At 34.5% G+C, this 14,583-nt stretch overlaps 2 protein-coding genes and 1 long non-coding RNA gene across 3 annotated transcripts; 2 read left to right on the top strand and 1 right to left on the bottom strand.

Moving 5' to 3' along the window:
- Window positions 1-227: 227 nt before the first annotated feature.
- Window positions 228-5,595, top strand: LOC120338488 (solute carrier family 2, facilitated glucose transporter member 12-like). Its single transcript, XM_078117527.1, has 2 exons — window positions 228-826; window positions 1,362-5,595. Exons 1-2 carry the CDS (start codon window positions 768-770, stop codon window positions 2,830-2,832), a joined length of 1,530 nt encoding a protein of 509 aa, XP_077973653.1. The 5' UTR covers window positions 228-767; the 3' UTR covers window positions 2,833-5,595.
- A 1,429-nt stretch (window positions 5,596-7,024) lies between these two features.
- Window positions 7,025-8,907, top strand: LOC120338489 (putative E3 ubiquitin-protein ligase UBR7). Its single transcript, XM_078117528.1, has one exon. The coding sequence runs from the start codon at window positions 7,026-7,028 to the stop codon at window positions 8,481-8,483; it is 1,458 nt and encodes a 485-aa protein (XP_077973654.1). The 5' UTR covers window position 7,025; the 3' UTR covers window positions 8,484-8,907.
- A 621-nt stretch (window positions 8,908-9,528) lies between these two features.
- Window positions 9,529-12,934, bottom strand: LOC120337979 (uncharacterized). The gene is made up of 3 exons (XR_005569048.2): window positions 12,776-12,934; window positions 12,203-12,276; window positions 9,529-9,679 (listed from the first exon to the last, which is right to left on the bottom strand). It is a non-coding gene; the product is annotated as an uncharacterized LOC120337979 (long non-coding RNA).
- Window positions 12,935-14,583: the final 1,649 nt, after the last annotated feature.

Raw genomic sequence — 14,583 nt, forward strand, 5'->3', positions numbered from 1 at the left:
CACGGCCTCTCGTCCGGTTACCATTCCAAGTCGGGTATGGGATTAGTTATACTGTATTGTTTATTTTCGGAAGCATGGACTTGTTGGTGGAGGAAGCCGTAACCGACCAGCGGTTACGTGAACCACCCAACGACGGCGAGGAGTCCAGCAATCCTCTCGCACATAACCATCCCTGCACGGGATTCGAACCTGCGAACCGACGCAGAGTAATTAGAGGTGCGGTGGCGAGCGTATTCCTAACGCTTAGCCCGTTGAGCCACACCGCCGCGCCAATATTTACCAGAATCGCGACGAATACTGTGAATCCACGCTCTCTTCATTTTTGGGGAAAGAGTAGAACGATAAGTCTGGTGAGTAACGGCTATCGCCATTACACAACGGTACGCAGCAATTTGGAACCACCAGACGCACGAGCCACCATCGCAATCGAAAAGCCCAAACCAGTCCAACGTCGCGGGGAAGCAGACAGTACTTTTCCGCGCATGCCCACATAAAACAAAATGGCGACGCTCAGCGGCGATAATGAATACCCTCCATATTTGCCCGCCGGCCACAGTTCTCATGCTGCTGTTGTTGTACCAGTGCCTCGCACCAGAGGCCAGAGCACGGACTGCGGTAATCGCGTCTGGTAGTCTGGTTAAGTTCGGTACCGTTTTTCCCACCGTATCGTTAGTGGCAGTGCCATCGCGGTCTGAATCTGATAGTGCTGTCTTTTCATCCAGTCGAGAAAAGAACAGGGTCATTCAGACATTGCAGCAGCAGATACAATGGAGACTGAACATGAGTTGTTGATATACGAAGAAAAACATAGTCAGACATTGCAAAGGTATGGTGATATTTTCAAAGATAGTAGGCAATTTGTATGTGTGTGCTATTTTTAATTAATTTAATATGGTACCGTCCTTTTTGGTATGCCGAAATGCACCACTTCATTTGGCAGTTTCTGAGTTTGGCAACACCTTTCAATCGAAAAACTGGACTGTACCAGGTACCGGTACAGGTTTAAACCTTATTTGAAGTTCTGTTCGCTCTCCTGATTCTGTAATTAGTTTTATTTATTTTGTTTTATTCAATTATTTCATCGTCTTTTATGCTGATTATGGAGTCGAAATAAACTTATATTTAAATTTGTTATAATTTAGATCATTGTTACAGACAGCGTTCAAACAAAATTCGAATTTTAATAAAATTTAAGATTTTAATGAATTATAAGTTTTCTGCTCTCACGGACGGACAGTTAGATATAAGTCTCATTTATTTTGAACTCCACAATCTGACAATGGTGAAAATAATTATTATAATGTACAACAGTAAGTACAAAGGACCAAATAACTGTTGATGATTATTTCTATATTTTTCAGACCGCAAGTTTCAACGCGCAAGCGTAAATTGAATGGAGCTTTCAGAAATAAATATATCTTGCTCTCGAGTGTGCTTGCAACACTTGGTGGAATTTTATTTGGATATGATTTGGGAATAATATCAGGGGCACTGGTTCAACTTCAAGAATACTTTCAACTTTCATGTTTTGAGCAAGAAATGACAATTGGATCCGTAATTATTGGAGCATTATTGGCGTCTCTTTGTGCAGGATTTGTTGTGGATTATTTTGGTCGGAAAGCCTGCATTATTGGGTCATCTGTATTATATGCGATTGGTGCGATAATTGTTGCGACTTCGCAAAGTTATAATATTCTTATTTGCGGACGTTTGATTCTTGGGACTGCCATAGCTTTATCAAGTGCTTCTGAATGTATTTATGTTTCTGAAATTTCTCCGCCAAAATTCAGAGGAACTCTTGTGTCGTTTAACGAACTCGGAATCACTGTGGGATTCCTTTTGGCATATTGTTCCAACGCTGCATTTGCATATAATACCTCAAGTGGATGGCGATGGATGTTTGGAATATCTCTAGTTTTAGCTTTGGCCATGACTGTTACTGTGTGTTTTCTACCGTATAGTCCCCGATATCTTCTAATGAAAGGTCGCATAGAGGAAGCTAAACAAATTCATTCCCAACTGCAGTGCAATGATCAATCGTCAGACGAAACCCTAAACGAGTGGAATGCAATGAAATCTTTTATTTACACTTCAAATAATCCAAAATGTAATGTATGTGATATATTTCGTGACACTGCAACTCGATATAGTGTATTTATTGGTCTGAGCCTAATGGTGATTCAGCAGGCAACTGGACAACCTAACTTGCTGTTCTATGCCTCAACTGTTCTAGTGTCATTTGGTTTTAAAGCCAATGGTATGGCTTCGTTTTGCTCTGTGGGTCTTGGTGTAGCAAAATTAATATCAACAGCAATATGTATAAGCATAGTTGAAAAATATGAAAGAAAAGCATTTTTAATTGTTGGTAGTTTGGTTATGTTTGTGTCTTTATTAATTATTTCGTGTTGTGCAATAAGCTTCAATATCGGTGTTGTTGATTCTTGTATGACTAATCACACCAATCAAACATTCAATACTGAGATTGTCCCAGGCTCGGAAATAGCACGATGGGTTGTGTTATTCTCTCTTATTGCTTTTGTATCAGCTTATGCATTTAGCTTTGGTCCCGTTTCGTGGATATTTTTGAGTGAAATATTTCCAACCAAAGTTCGTGGGATTGCTTTCTCAATTTCCACAAGTTTAAATTGGGTTATACAATTGTTACTTTCAATGACATTTTTAGATTTCTCAAAAGTATGTGGCGGTGTTGGTTGGCCGTTCTTTATAAATTCATTGCTGACTTTAATGTCAGTTGTTTTTATATATAAAATAATTCCCAAAACCAAAGGTAAAACACTTGAAGAAATACAAGAAGACTTAATTGCAAGATAAATCAGTTACTGAAATATTTCTGTTTCTTTTTACCAATTTTGCACTTATGAATATATTTATTATTAATTAAGCGTAGTACATCTCAATTCATTAATGACAGACATTGTGACAATACTTTTGTGTTATCAACTTTATTACATCCTCTACATTTAAGTGCCTTATATGTGGTATTGCATCTGTACTATCATACACAAATATGTAAAAAATAATCCATAAATTTCTTGTTGTGCCAAATTATTTAATCTTTCATATCCCTTTTTTCATATTTCAAATTCAAAGTAAGTTTTTATACTTTCATCCATTCTCAGTAAAGATACACTTAATTAATGATTTTTGATTATAATAGTATTCATATAGCATTTTTATAGCATTAATAATATCTTGGTCCTGATAATCAGTTTCTGCAGATAAATAAAAAAGAATACTTCACAATACTTATCTCAAAAAATATACCTGAATGGTACTGGTATTATAATACATATAAAATGGCATTCCAGTCTATCATTCTGTTTGCAATTATTTGCTGACACCTAGGGGTGAATATTTTTGTTTGATAGAGGTAATTTAACTGAGTAATTGGTCCAATGCTGATTGATATATTTTTCCTCTTAAAAGAACTATTTTTTGCAGCAACACATTATCAAAACATTGGGGTTTGTTTAAAATATTTGTTCAGTAAATACTATACTAGTTTTTTTAATTAATTTATCACACTCAGTTGCCAATCAAATGTTTCTAGAATTCATGCATATTATTGAAAGGAAAATTGTGAAATTCATATTTGTGATACCGTGTTCCCGTAAGTGCAAGTGCCAAGAATTGGTGTTGTTATTGCTACTTTTTTACTTTAAAAGACGAATAACACAATAATCATATTGCATTTCTATAATAATGTTTATAGAATTTGTTTTAGTTGACTTCGTGTTTTACTAAATTTGTTTTCATTCAGAATTTGGGGATGGCGAACCTTTTTCCATGAATGGGTCAAAAATTATATTTTTTATCACGAAACAGGAAGAGAGTGGGTCACATATATTTAATCAATGTTTGTATCTATAAGAAACTTTTGAAACAAATCTTATAAGCTTCTGTTGGTGTAGTTTTGGGCTTTACTTATGCGGCACTCCTATCAGGGACTTATTGGGGCACTCGATTTTATGAAATTAGAATACTAAAACACACATATGAATTGCCAAAAACGTTTTGGATGATGCGGCAAATTATTTTATGGTGCCCAAGAGTTTGGAGGGAATTCCACTCTGATAGTGTTATATTTCTCGATCAGCTTTCAACCACATTAAGGCACTTTTACACTATTCTATTGTTATTTCGGATTTCTAGGGTTTATATTTCATATCTGAAAGATTTTGTTTTCTCAACGGTATTGTAGGCTAGAAACTATAAAATGCAAAGTAGCATCTAGTTCTCATATAACCCCTAAAAGGAGAAAAGACGTTGCGAGAAATTAACACATTAATTGCATTGTTATGTCCTAAACGATGTCAGAGCTAATAGCTGACCGCAGAAATGAACAACTGTCGGTACATTATAATAGTTTAGTTATTGTTAAATTAATATAAGGCTGGTTTTATCAATTTTCATCACTGATATGTTAGCATTTTTTTATTTTATTCATGCCTTGGCGAATCACGGATAAAACGCAGTGGGTCACTTTGTGACCCGCGGGTCAGTGGTTCACCGTCCTTGACCTAATTGACCATTACTGCTATCTATCACTCAAAAAAAATACTGCATTATTTTTGTTATTGGCAATATCACATTATACTAAAATGAATCCCTCCAACATCAAATATTATATAGAAGTAGAACCATTCTGTATGTATATATAGGGCCATCAAAAATTGCAATATAATGTTCTAAGTCATTTTTAAACATATCATCTAATGCATTGTGCAATGAATTTCCAATATATCACATACACAATTCTATCTACAATTCTATATTTTAATATGTGTTCTAAATTTGTTTGATATCTTTTTATTTTATAATTTTAGATTATGTTATTCCCGATTGTTTGTTTGTCATTTCATTTTCCTTCAATCACATTTTTTTAAATATTATTTAGTAGATTTCAAAATTAAACAACATAATTTTCAACAATTATTACTTATGTCTAGAATGAATTTTATTTTTTTCTGTATCTTGTCCCATGGCGTATTTGTATAATACTCATATTCGAATATGCATTATGTTCAATCAGCCTGAGCTTCCTGAGGAAATTGCTTTAGGAATCATTTATCATGTTTTACTTTGGTTTGATTTTGAATTTTTGATTAATAGTCCACCATGAGACAGATATTCAGTTGTTCACTTAATCGAATGATTTCCCATTAATTTATTATCAACAGAGTAAGGTTTGATATTCAAGCTTTGGGAGCCCTTTTGAAACTAATGAATTGGAATTTCATTTTTTTTTTCGTTACGACAAATTCGGGTTTTTGTATACAGCATAACTTGAAATAAATTTGTTTGTTTATTTCTACATTGACATTTGTCTTCAAAATAATTGTGAAATTGGAAACCTTCAAGCTTCAGTAAAACCTAGTTATTTCAAGTGTGATCCTTTCTGTACATTAACACAAAAATAATTCGCTAGCATGTAATGCTTTGACATGATAAACATGAGAGTTGTTATCTGTCATGGCAGGATTAGATCAGATCAAGCTTTGTGCCAATGTAGGTTAGTTATTGCAATTGACTGTCTTTTTCTGATAAAACATATTTTATCTAATTTGTTTTAGAGATCAATTATCTGAATGCTCTATAATGATAAGATCATTTGCACATAAGCTATTTTTTGGGCGAAACCATCATGGATTTCCGAAAGTTTTGCGTAATTTTACCACAACCGGACATCGAAAAAACATGGGAAATGATATGTTCGAAAACGACAATCTTACATCCCAAGAGGACGAAAATGAATTCGATCCTGCCATGTTCAGAAACGAAGCTCATTTAATTGGAAAAGTTGTTCTTAATCCTAAACCAATATATTTAAAGGATGAAACTCTTGTTGGATACACATTCCTATTGAACGTTTCTCAACCTCAATATCGACCTATTTATTGTAACGTAACCAGCTTCGAACCTGCTGTTTATGAAAACATTGCAAACGATGTTACAAAAGATTCAATTGTTGATGTTAAAGGATTTTTTCGCAAGTCTGTAAAAGTAAGAATGGAAAATGATGAACAAGCTGTTCGGCGATATTTTTCAATTGGTCCTAAATTAGTTGAAGTGTTAAAAAAACCAGATGAAGTATAGGCTACTGATTGATACGAAAATTTTCGACAAATATCTTTTTACAGATAATATTTAAATTCTCTGCCACAAAAAAAACACCTTGGGGTAATTCCTCTGGAAACAATTTGTAAGCCACCAAAAACGCCGAATTTTACGTTCATGTGTGATACTCATTGTCAAGTTCATTGATTTGAACCAGATGGATCGGAGTTGAGCTTGATGTCCACTGATGAATTGCGCTAAAATTTATTTGGTTATTAATTAATATTCAAGCAGCAATGGTTTGATTCCCAAGATTTTCATCGAACTTTTTATTGTTTGAAACTTTTTTTGCTATACACCGTTATATGCTTGAGCATTGGATGCTTGTTTATGATGATCGATTTTTGAATGGTACAATATAAAGTACTAAAAAATTTCAATGCAATTTATCGTTATCAGTAGAGGTGGCGAGAAACTAACTCCCAATCCTTCCTCAATGCCTTTGCGCTAGAGTGGATCCGTAGGCGTATAATGCAAGAATGCTGTAGTTGTATCTGACCTCTCTACTATGTCTAACCAATTCTCTTTAATAACTTGGATAAAATAGCTGTTGACATAATATGTATATTCTATATTGTGAGGTCAAAACTATGTGAGGTAGTTTATATGTATTTACCGAAACTAATCAGTAACGAATGAGTTTCGCTGTTATTTCTGCTCTTACATTTTTACTAGATTTGTAACTAATCCATGTATTTTCTGGGATTTTGATCCTGATTTTCTCATACTATGATGAATACTGTACATTACTCCTTTTTTTTGTTCTCAGATTTGTGTTCTTATTTATTGTAAGAGTTTCACTTCAAATTCAAAACCCAATTTCGAAGATTCAACTACTTTTTCCTACTATAGAAACACCTTTCGTTAAATGTAACAGAAAAATAGTCATGGCAGAAAAACGAAAACACGATGAAATCGAGCAAGATGAAACAGATCCGGTGGTTTCCTTGCAAGACATAATCGAAGAGGATACAGAGCTAGAATCAACTGCAAATGCCGTTCTTGGTGGCAGCGATGATCAGGAATGCACTTACAATGAAGGTTATATGAAAAGACAAGCTCTTTATGCTTGCGCTACTTGCAAGACTACAGATAGTGCAGGTGTATGCCTAGCCTGTTCCTTAGATTGCCATGAAGGCCATGAACTTTATGAGTTATACACGAAGAGGAACTTCCGCTGTGATTGTGGGAATGATAAATTCGAAGATTTTAAATGTAATTTTTATCCTGATAAAGATTCAACAAATGAAGGAAATACTTACAACCATAATTTCAAAGGTGTATATTGTACGTGTGATCGTCCATACCCCGATCCAGAAGACTCGATAGACGATGAAATGATACAATGTATTATATGTGAAGATTGGTTTCACAGTCGACATTTGCATGGAAAAGGTATCCCAGATGGTTCTGACTTTTCTGAAATGATATGCCATATGTGTATGGAGAATAAAACTCAGTTTTTGTGGTTTTATAACTGGGAATATACTCATTATGAAAGCGCTATTGTTGATGTCTTGAAATCTCCAAGTAAGGACAAAAAAGAAGACGAAAAAGGTGATAATACTGATTTGAAGGGTTCTACGAATTTGGTGAAAATTGAAGAAAAGTGCAGTGATGCTTCAACAAATTCTGAGACATTGAATGAAATATCAAATAAAGAGTTGCAATCTGCCACCATTGATAGAAAGCCCACTGCAAATTCTATTGTAACCACCATGACTGAATCAAAAGTAGATGAAATCAATAAAGCAGAAGAGGTATCTGTGAGCGAAAGTGAGGATAAAATCGATGCTACAAACACATGTGATACAAATATAAATCAAGCGAATGAAAAGAAGACTATTATCAAATCTGAGGAATTGAATACAAATGGTTCAGTTAAAAAAGAACCAATTTATAAAAAAGAATTCATTAAATCACAATGCAGATTGGAGTATTTAAAACAAGTTTACAATGCATGCAAGTTTCCAGACAGTGCTGCATTCTGGCCCGATGTTTGGCGCAATAAACTATGCAAATGCGAAAAATGTAAAATTCTAATGAAAGATTTTTCCTATCTGACTCAAGAGGATGACACAGTAGCTGAATATGAGGAAAAAGGTGCCGCAAAGCAACCGGATTCAACGATGGATAAAGGGATGCGAGCTCTTGGCGGTATGAACCGGATTCAACAGGTTGAAGTCATACAAGGATACAATGAAATGAAAAGTAAATTGTCTGATTACCTACGAACCTTTGCACAGGATGGACGAGTAGTTACTGAGGAAGATATAAGAAACTTTTTTAAAAATATGAACGAAACTAAAAAACCAAGGCTTGGTATTCCTCACTCATGCAAGTAATACATGAAAACTAAATGAAAAGAATCATGTTTCAATATTGCTCTAGTCTTCACATCTGAAATGAAATACTTTTTAAAAAAGTTTCTTTAATGCGTATTGTTTTGATATGATGTTTCATGAAAAATGTTTCCCAGAAGCGTTCATTTTCATTCTTTCTCTGTGTTTGAATGTTCATTCAGGACAGTATACTTCACAGAAAATTGATGAATCGTTTTCTAGGTGGTTTTGATAAGTTTTTTTTACATATTCCAGTAAGTTTGGTGCTACGTTTTACAGAATACATTTTCTTCTATTAATATCAATTATTTTCATATTGTAACTTGACCAGAGGCTTTGATTAAGGCTAATATGAACAGAGTATCCTAGACAATAACAATCTTGATTTAGGTCGATTGAGATGATTATCTGTACATGGAAAAATTTGCATGTTGTTGTTTAATGACAGGCTGTCGTGTGATCACAGAATTCTGAACGAAAACTAGTTTGGGAGCACATGTTAGTCATAACCGCTGATGTGAAGTTAAGGGCAGTCTGACGTCTGAATATACCGAAAGCAAGGATCATAATCCGAGGAGAAATAGGGCACTGACCTATTTACTGAATTCGCGTACTAATAAAACAAAGGGGTTAAATAACATCAAATTCCATAGTTAGGTTCGCCACAATTATACACATATCTGTTTTCGAATGTTTCAGGAGTCGATCCCCAAACTACCCGTTGTGTATCTGTCATAAAAATTAATTCCGCTGCATAGCGCCCTACCGAAAGGACCACTCCAATGTCGATTGAGATGAGGTGTCAATATTCAACCCCATTTCTAGTTGTACAAAGCCCTTTTTAACCTATGTGAAACATCATAAATTGAAGAGCCGCAAAGAAAGCATATGTACACAAAAAGTACCGTAGTCCTGACTCGGCCTGGAATACATGCCTATGAGAGATTGATATACGTAGATCGCAACTAACATAGAACTCAAAGTCCCGTATCTCACAAAACTCAGTCAATTTATTCCATCTAACAAGACTCAAATTTTTATGAATAAATATTTCCACAATGAAAATTATTCATAACTTTTATCACGCCGTTAACAAATTACAAAAAAATAAAGAACGTTCATGATGTCACAGAACGTGGTAGCAGAAATCATCATTCAGTTATTAATTTGTCAGTTATCGTCAAAGAATAATTCGTCATCTGCACAAGAAAAAAAATTATTCGTTAACATGTATGAAATATATATATATATAATTTGCGCTGCGTTAGACTACTTGTTTGATTAACGTGGTGGCGTACTGGGAAGAAAACGTGGTGGCGTACTGGGAAGAAAACGTTTTGCTGTATTTTGTCAACACACGATGGGGATAAACGTTATCACACCACAATGCATCAGTTTGCATAATCACTAAAATACTACACACGATAATTCACATTATCTGTAGAAAAAGTGTTTGAATACACAAGTTATTATTTTTGTGTAGGATACATGGGAAATGGTACGGTATCTAAAAATGCTATACATGGTGTGGTATAAAGCAGTGGTTCCCAAACTTTTTTGACCATCGCCCCCCTAAAGTAGTTTATGCAACTTCATCGCCCCCCCTGCACTACAAAAAATATACAGTCAGAAACGAATATATTACAGACCAAATAAGTACACAAATAATAGTTTATGGTGTTTTTTAATGAAATAGATGAGCTTGGTGTTCTTCAGCGAGTTATTTATTATATCTAAAATTACCCCGTTTACTGATGGAAAGGTGATTTCGTTGTTTTAATAGCAATAGTAGCACGGCTGAAAACCCCTTTTTCACCATATAATAGATCGAAAATGAAAGAATCCAGGGTTCTACCACCTCAAAAACCGCCGTGTACTCTTGCCTTATAACATTTCACTTTCTAAATTCACCCCATTTCACATTAAAATAATAAAAACAAAGGTACATCTCATTCATTCGTACAGCCTGATGACCTGCACCAAAATATTTCGGAAAAATTCATCCCTGATTCCTCATCCTATCACGGCCTCCAGTCCGATCACCATTCCACAATTACCAGCCATTTGTTTTTGATTCATTGACTCGGATGTGGAAGAAGCCGTGACTGACTATCGGCTACGGCCCAGGGGTCGGCAAGTTTTATGTCGCTCGCAGGACAAAATTCAGGGTTGCTAGTCTTTTGCGGGTCGCATATATTTTTTGGAAGTTAAAAACGGAACAGCACGCAAAAACTGCGACAATTCGTGAACTCAACTCAGTCGTCTTATTAAAAAAATATTACAATGATATTTAATGTGACACTGTCTCGTTGCTGCATCACGCTGGATAGCTTTACGACGCCAAGATTGAAACATTTTCTAAATTGGCACCAACAAACCCACTTCTTTGCTTGTTCTTTGTAATGTTCATTTTCGAAAATAATGATTTGCACAAATATGTACTTCCAAACATCGAAGTGAATATTTTCGCATGATTTGTGAAATTTTGATAAATATTTTCTCTCTAAGAAGATACATTCTTACAAAAACTAAGCAGTGATGAATCTCTCGATTAGAATATGAGTTTTATTTTCTTATTGCTTCGCAATATATTCGAATATTTACTGCGCTATTGAACCCCTGCACTCAGCATCAACTTTTCTGCGTGTTTTCATTTGTCTAATTATAATTACATTGTAGGCTCGTTAAACGAGTGGCTGTTCACTAGATTGTTAGGATATAGTATAATTTAGTCTAAACGTGTCTCACGATAAATTCTGTTACGTAAAAAAATGTAATTTACTCCTCGAGCGTAGATTATAAATAAAAAAATTTCATCGTCAAAACCGCCGTTTGGATATTTCCCCGGGCATAGACTTCCTTGTTTACTTCGTGACATTGGCCAATCAGCAAGATGCAAAAAAAGGGAACAATGCCCCCTTTCGCATCCGCTCAGGCGCTCAGACACTCTCACTCAGACAGATTTTCAGGCGTGGTCGTGAACACTTCCTCATTTTCGCATTTTTGAATTATATTCGTTAGTTTTTAGTTGTTTTTCGGAAATTTAAATATAAATCAAATAAGTCAATGATTACTTTGCCTTTCCATGAGTTTCAGTTTAAATACAGCAATCAAAAATTAGTGTAGAAATAGCTGTGATAGACTAGGCTAAAATTCTTTATCGGTACTTTTGAAAAACAGATTGTTGAATGGTGTGTATTAGAATGATAGTTTGAAACAAATACCCCATTTTAAAGGCAACAACTCGCGAAACCACTCTTAAAATAAGCCCCGAAACTTTTAAAATGGTAAAGTATGGGAAGAATTTTCCGCAGTCAAAGGTCGGGGAAAGGTCCATTCAGTGAATCGTCCAGGGCCAGATTATTTTACTCCGGCCGTATTTTGCCGACCACTGGGATACGCAAACTACCTTACCTTACTGCGAAGACGAGACCAGAAATCCATTCGCGTGTGAATATCGCCCACATGATTCAAGCCTGCCAATGCACACAGAGTACAGAATTAAGTGCGCCGAACATAAAACAGGTTTCGCGAAATCGCCCCCCTATAGCCCCCTTAGACTTTTTCGCCCCCCCTCTGTATCGTTTTCGCCCACTGGGGGGCGATATCGCCCACTTTGGGAATCACTGGTATAAAGCATTTTTGCTCTAATGCTATTTAACTTTTACGTTGTCTCTTGCTTGTATATTCAACAAACTTCTGAGCAATTTCCACTAACAAACCTGTAATTACAATTCTATCAAATTTTCCAACGTCCCGTTTCTTCTTTCCTGGCCACGGTGGGGTGTTGCCTAGCCTAAAAATGAGAAATTAAATAATATTTAGATGGAGAATCAATGAATTTTCGTTTGACTATACTTTCATTGATATGCTTATCATGAGGGCTATTTCACCCCAAACAAACTTTCTATATAACAGAAATATATTACATTCAATTTGAAATGTTTAGATATATATATATATATATACATTGAATAAAAAATACATATATATATATATTTATTTAATTCCTGATTGATGAAGATAATTTGGATGAAAAAAGTGTAATAGCATCAAAATACAATCGCATGACATCTGAATACTAAAATACTCGATGTTATATGTATTTATATTAGCTAATTAAATTGATCACATATAATATATCACTTTCCTTTTATCGTAATGCATTCAATTCAATCTGTGATGATCAAAATCAAATACGTGTTAAAATACAATTTTCAGAATTTTACAGTAGCGCTAACAAGTATATATGCGATGCAATTTCATTTGGACATACGGTTAAGGAATACTCATACCTTGATTGTGAAGGTCCTTCCGTGGGCAGTTGAGTATGAACAAGGTTGGATGACATCAGAAGCATAAAAGACAATAAGACAAAACACCGAATTTCATGCTTCATTTTCTTCGCGTTGGATAGTCGTAAACAAGAAGAGAGTCTCGGATTATGAGTGTCTTGTCTGCTTTGAGTAATTTATATCGTTTCACATATTCCCTGAGGGGAGAACCACCTTCAGTAACTGCTTCCACGTTTACTACTTGAGGATCAAAAAGTAAATTACTGCATAACAATTATCCTGTTGAGAACAAGTAATTGAATTGATACATTTTACTGAAGTAGGATGCTAAGATGTTTTCGTTAATCAGATAACCATAAGGCGCTGCTCGCGAGATGTGACTGACGTTTGATACAGCAACTGTGAACCGAACGAGAATTATGATTTCATAAAATGTTTCCTTAGGTATAATAATGAGTAATATAAACAACTTTCTCCCATACTGATGGGGGATAAAAAATGTTCCGACACAACTTTATAAGTTGATTTTATTACAGTTTTAATAAGAAACATCGATATTTCGACTATTAAAAAATGGGTTAAAATTGCCGAAATGGGAAAAGTTATTTTAGTATACTGAAGTGATGAAGAGAATCGAAAATTAGCACCTATATACCAAAACCAATTTATGATTGTAAATTTCATGTATTGTTTGGTTGTTTACTGCTACAATAGAGTATACGTCTTCATGTACTTTAATCGTAATAAATTAATATTGGAAATATCGACCATTTTCCCTTTTGCATTATAGACAGGTATAGTAAATCGGTTAGGATCCACGTCTATTTTTAGTTTCAATATGGGTTAGTCTTTTACAAAATGAATTCTCTCATAACCTGTGTCGATAAATCTCAAATCAAATTGTGCTTGATCATAATCTCATCATGAGAGCTAAGACATAATTGCTAGATTAGGATTTGATATTAATATCGAATTCATAAGGATTTGATTTTCTATATTGATATTGAACTCTTGAAGTCTATGAATGTTTCTGAGTATAATGATTTTCCGTCAATATATCAGTTAACATTTAATTTCATTTTGGTAGGTTGGACAGAGAGTCTAGAATCACGTAGGTAATGAAAAAAATTCTGATATAATCGTTGCTACAAACATTTTGAATAATCATTTTTGTTGGGTACTCGATGATAAATTGAATAATCTCATTCAGGATAATTTGCGACTAATTATACATAAATAATATATTTTCATCTTTAAAGGGTTTCCGCCACTTAAGATATTCAAAATGTTCATTTCAGTTTTTTTCGTTTTAGTAGGATGAATAAGATCATTACCACAATAAACGCTTACTTGATTCAATTTCCTCTTATTTGTTTAATTGCAAAATTCCACACTTACCTTGCCATTAGACAGATTTAATGCATGGATAGCAAATGCAAATAATTCAATGGGAATGAAATCTAGCAGATAAACGGCAGTAATACCGAATTGATACTGGTATTGAATCTTAGTTGAAGACTTATTTTCCCTTCTCTGTGCTCAACTCACTTTTACAAACTGGCCCATTCTAACTGTAATTATGGTCTCCCTAAACATACGAATCACATAGTGTGATTGATTGATTTTTCAAATTTTCCATATTTTTTGCGAAGCAAAGGAGTTTTTTCCTACCAGCACTTCTGCGTCTTAATTTAATTGAATAAAATGAAATATATGCATTAACTTGGTAAAGATAAAATACTGAATCGAATGGAATGAAAGCAATCGAATATGAACGTGAAAATGGTATACGTATAACTGAAAACGTA

This window comes from Styela clava, chromosome 10 (assembly GCF_964204865.1).
Source record: "Styela clava chromosome 10, kaStyClav1.hap1.2, whole genome shotgun sequence".
Classification (NCBI taxonomy): domain Eukaryota; kingdom Metazoa; phylum Chordata; class Ascidiacea; order Stolidobranchia; family Styelidae; genus Styela; species Styela clava.

Coding starts and splice junctions, on each gene's coding strand:
- LOC120338488 (XM_078117527.1), top strand. CDS start 768: ATGGAGACTGAACATGAGTTGTTGATATACGAAGAAAAACATAGTCAG. Junction 827..1,361: donor CATAGTCAGACATTGCAAAG/GTATGGTGATAT, acceptor TATATTTTTCAG/ACCGCAAGTTTCAACGCGCA.
- LOC120338489 (XM_078117528.1), top strand. CDS start 7,026: ATGGCAGAAAAACGAAAACACGATGAAATCGAGCAAGATGAAACAGAT.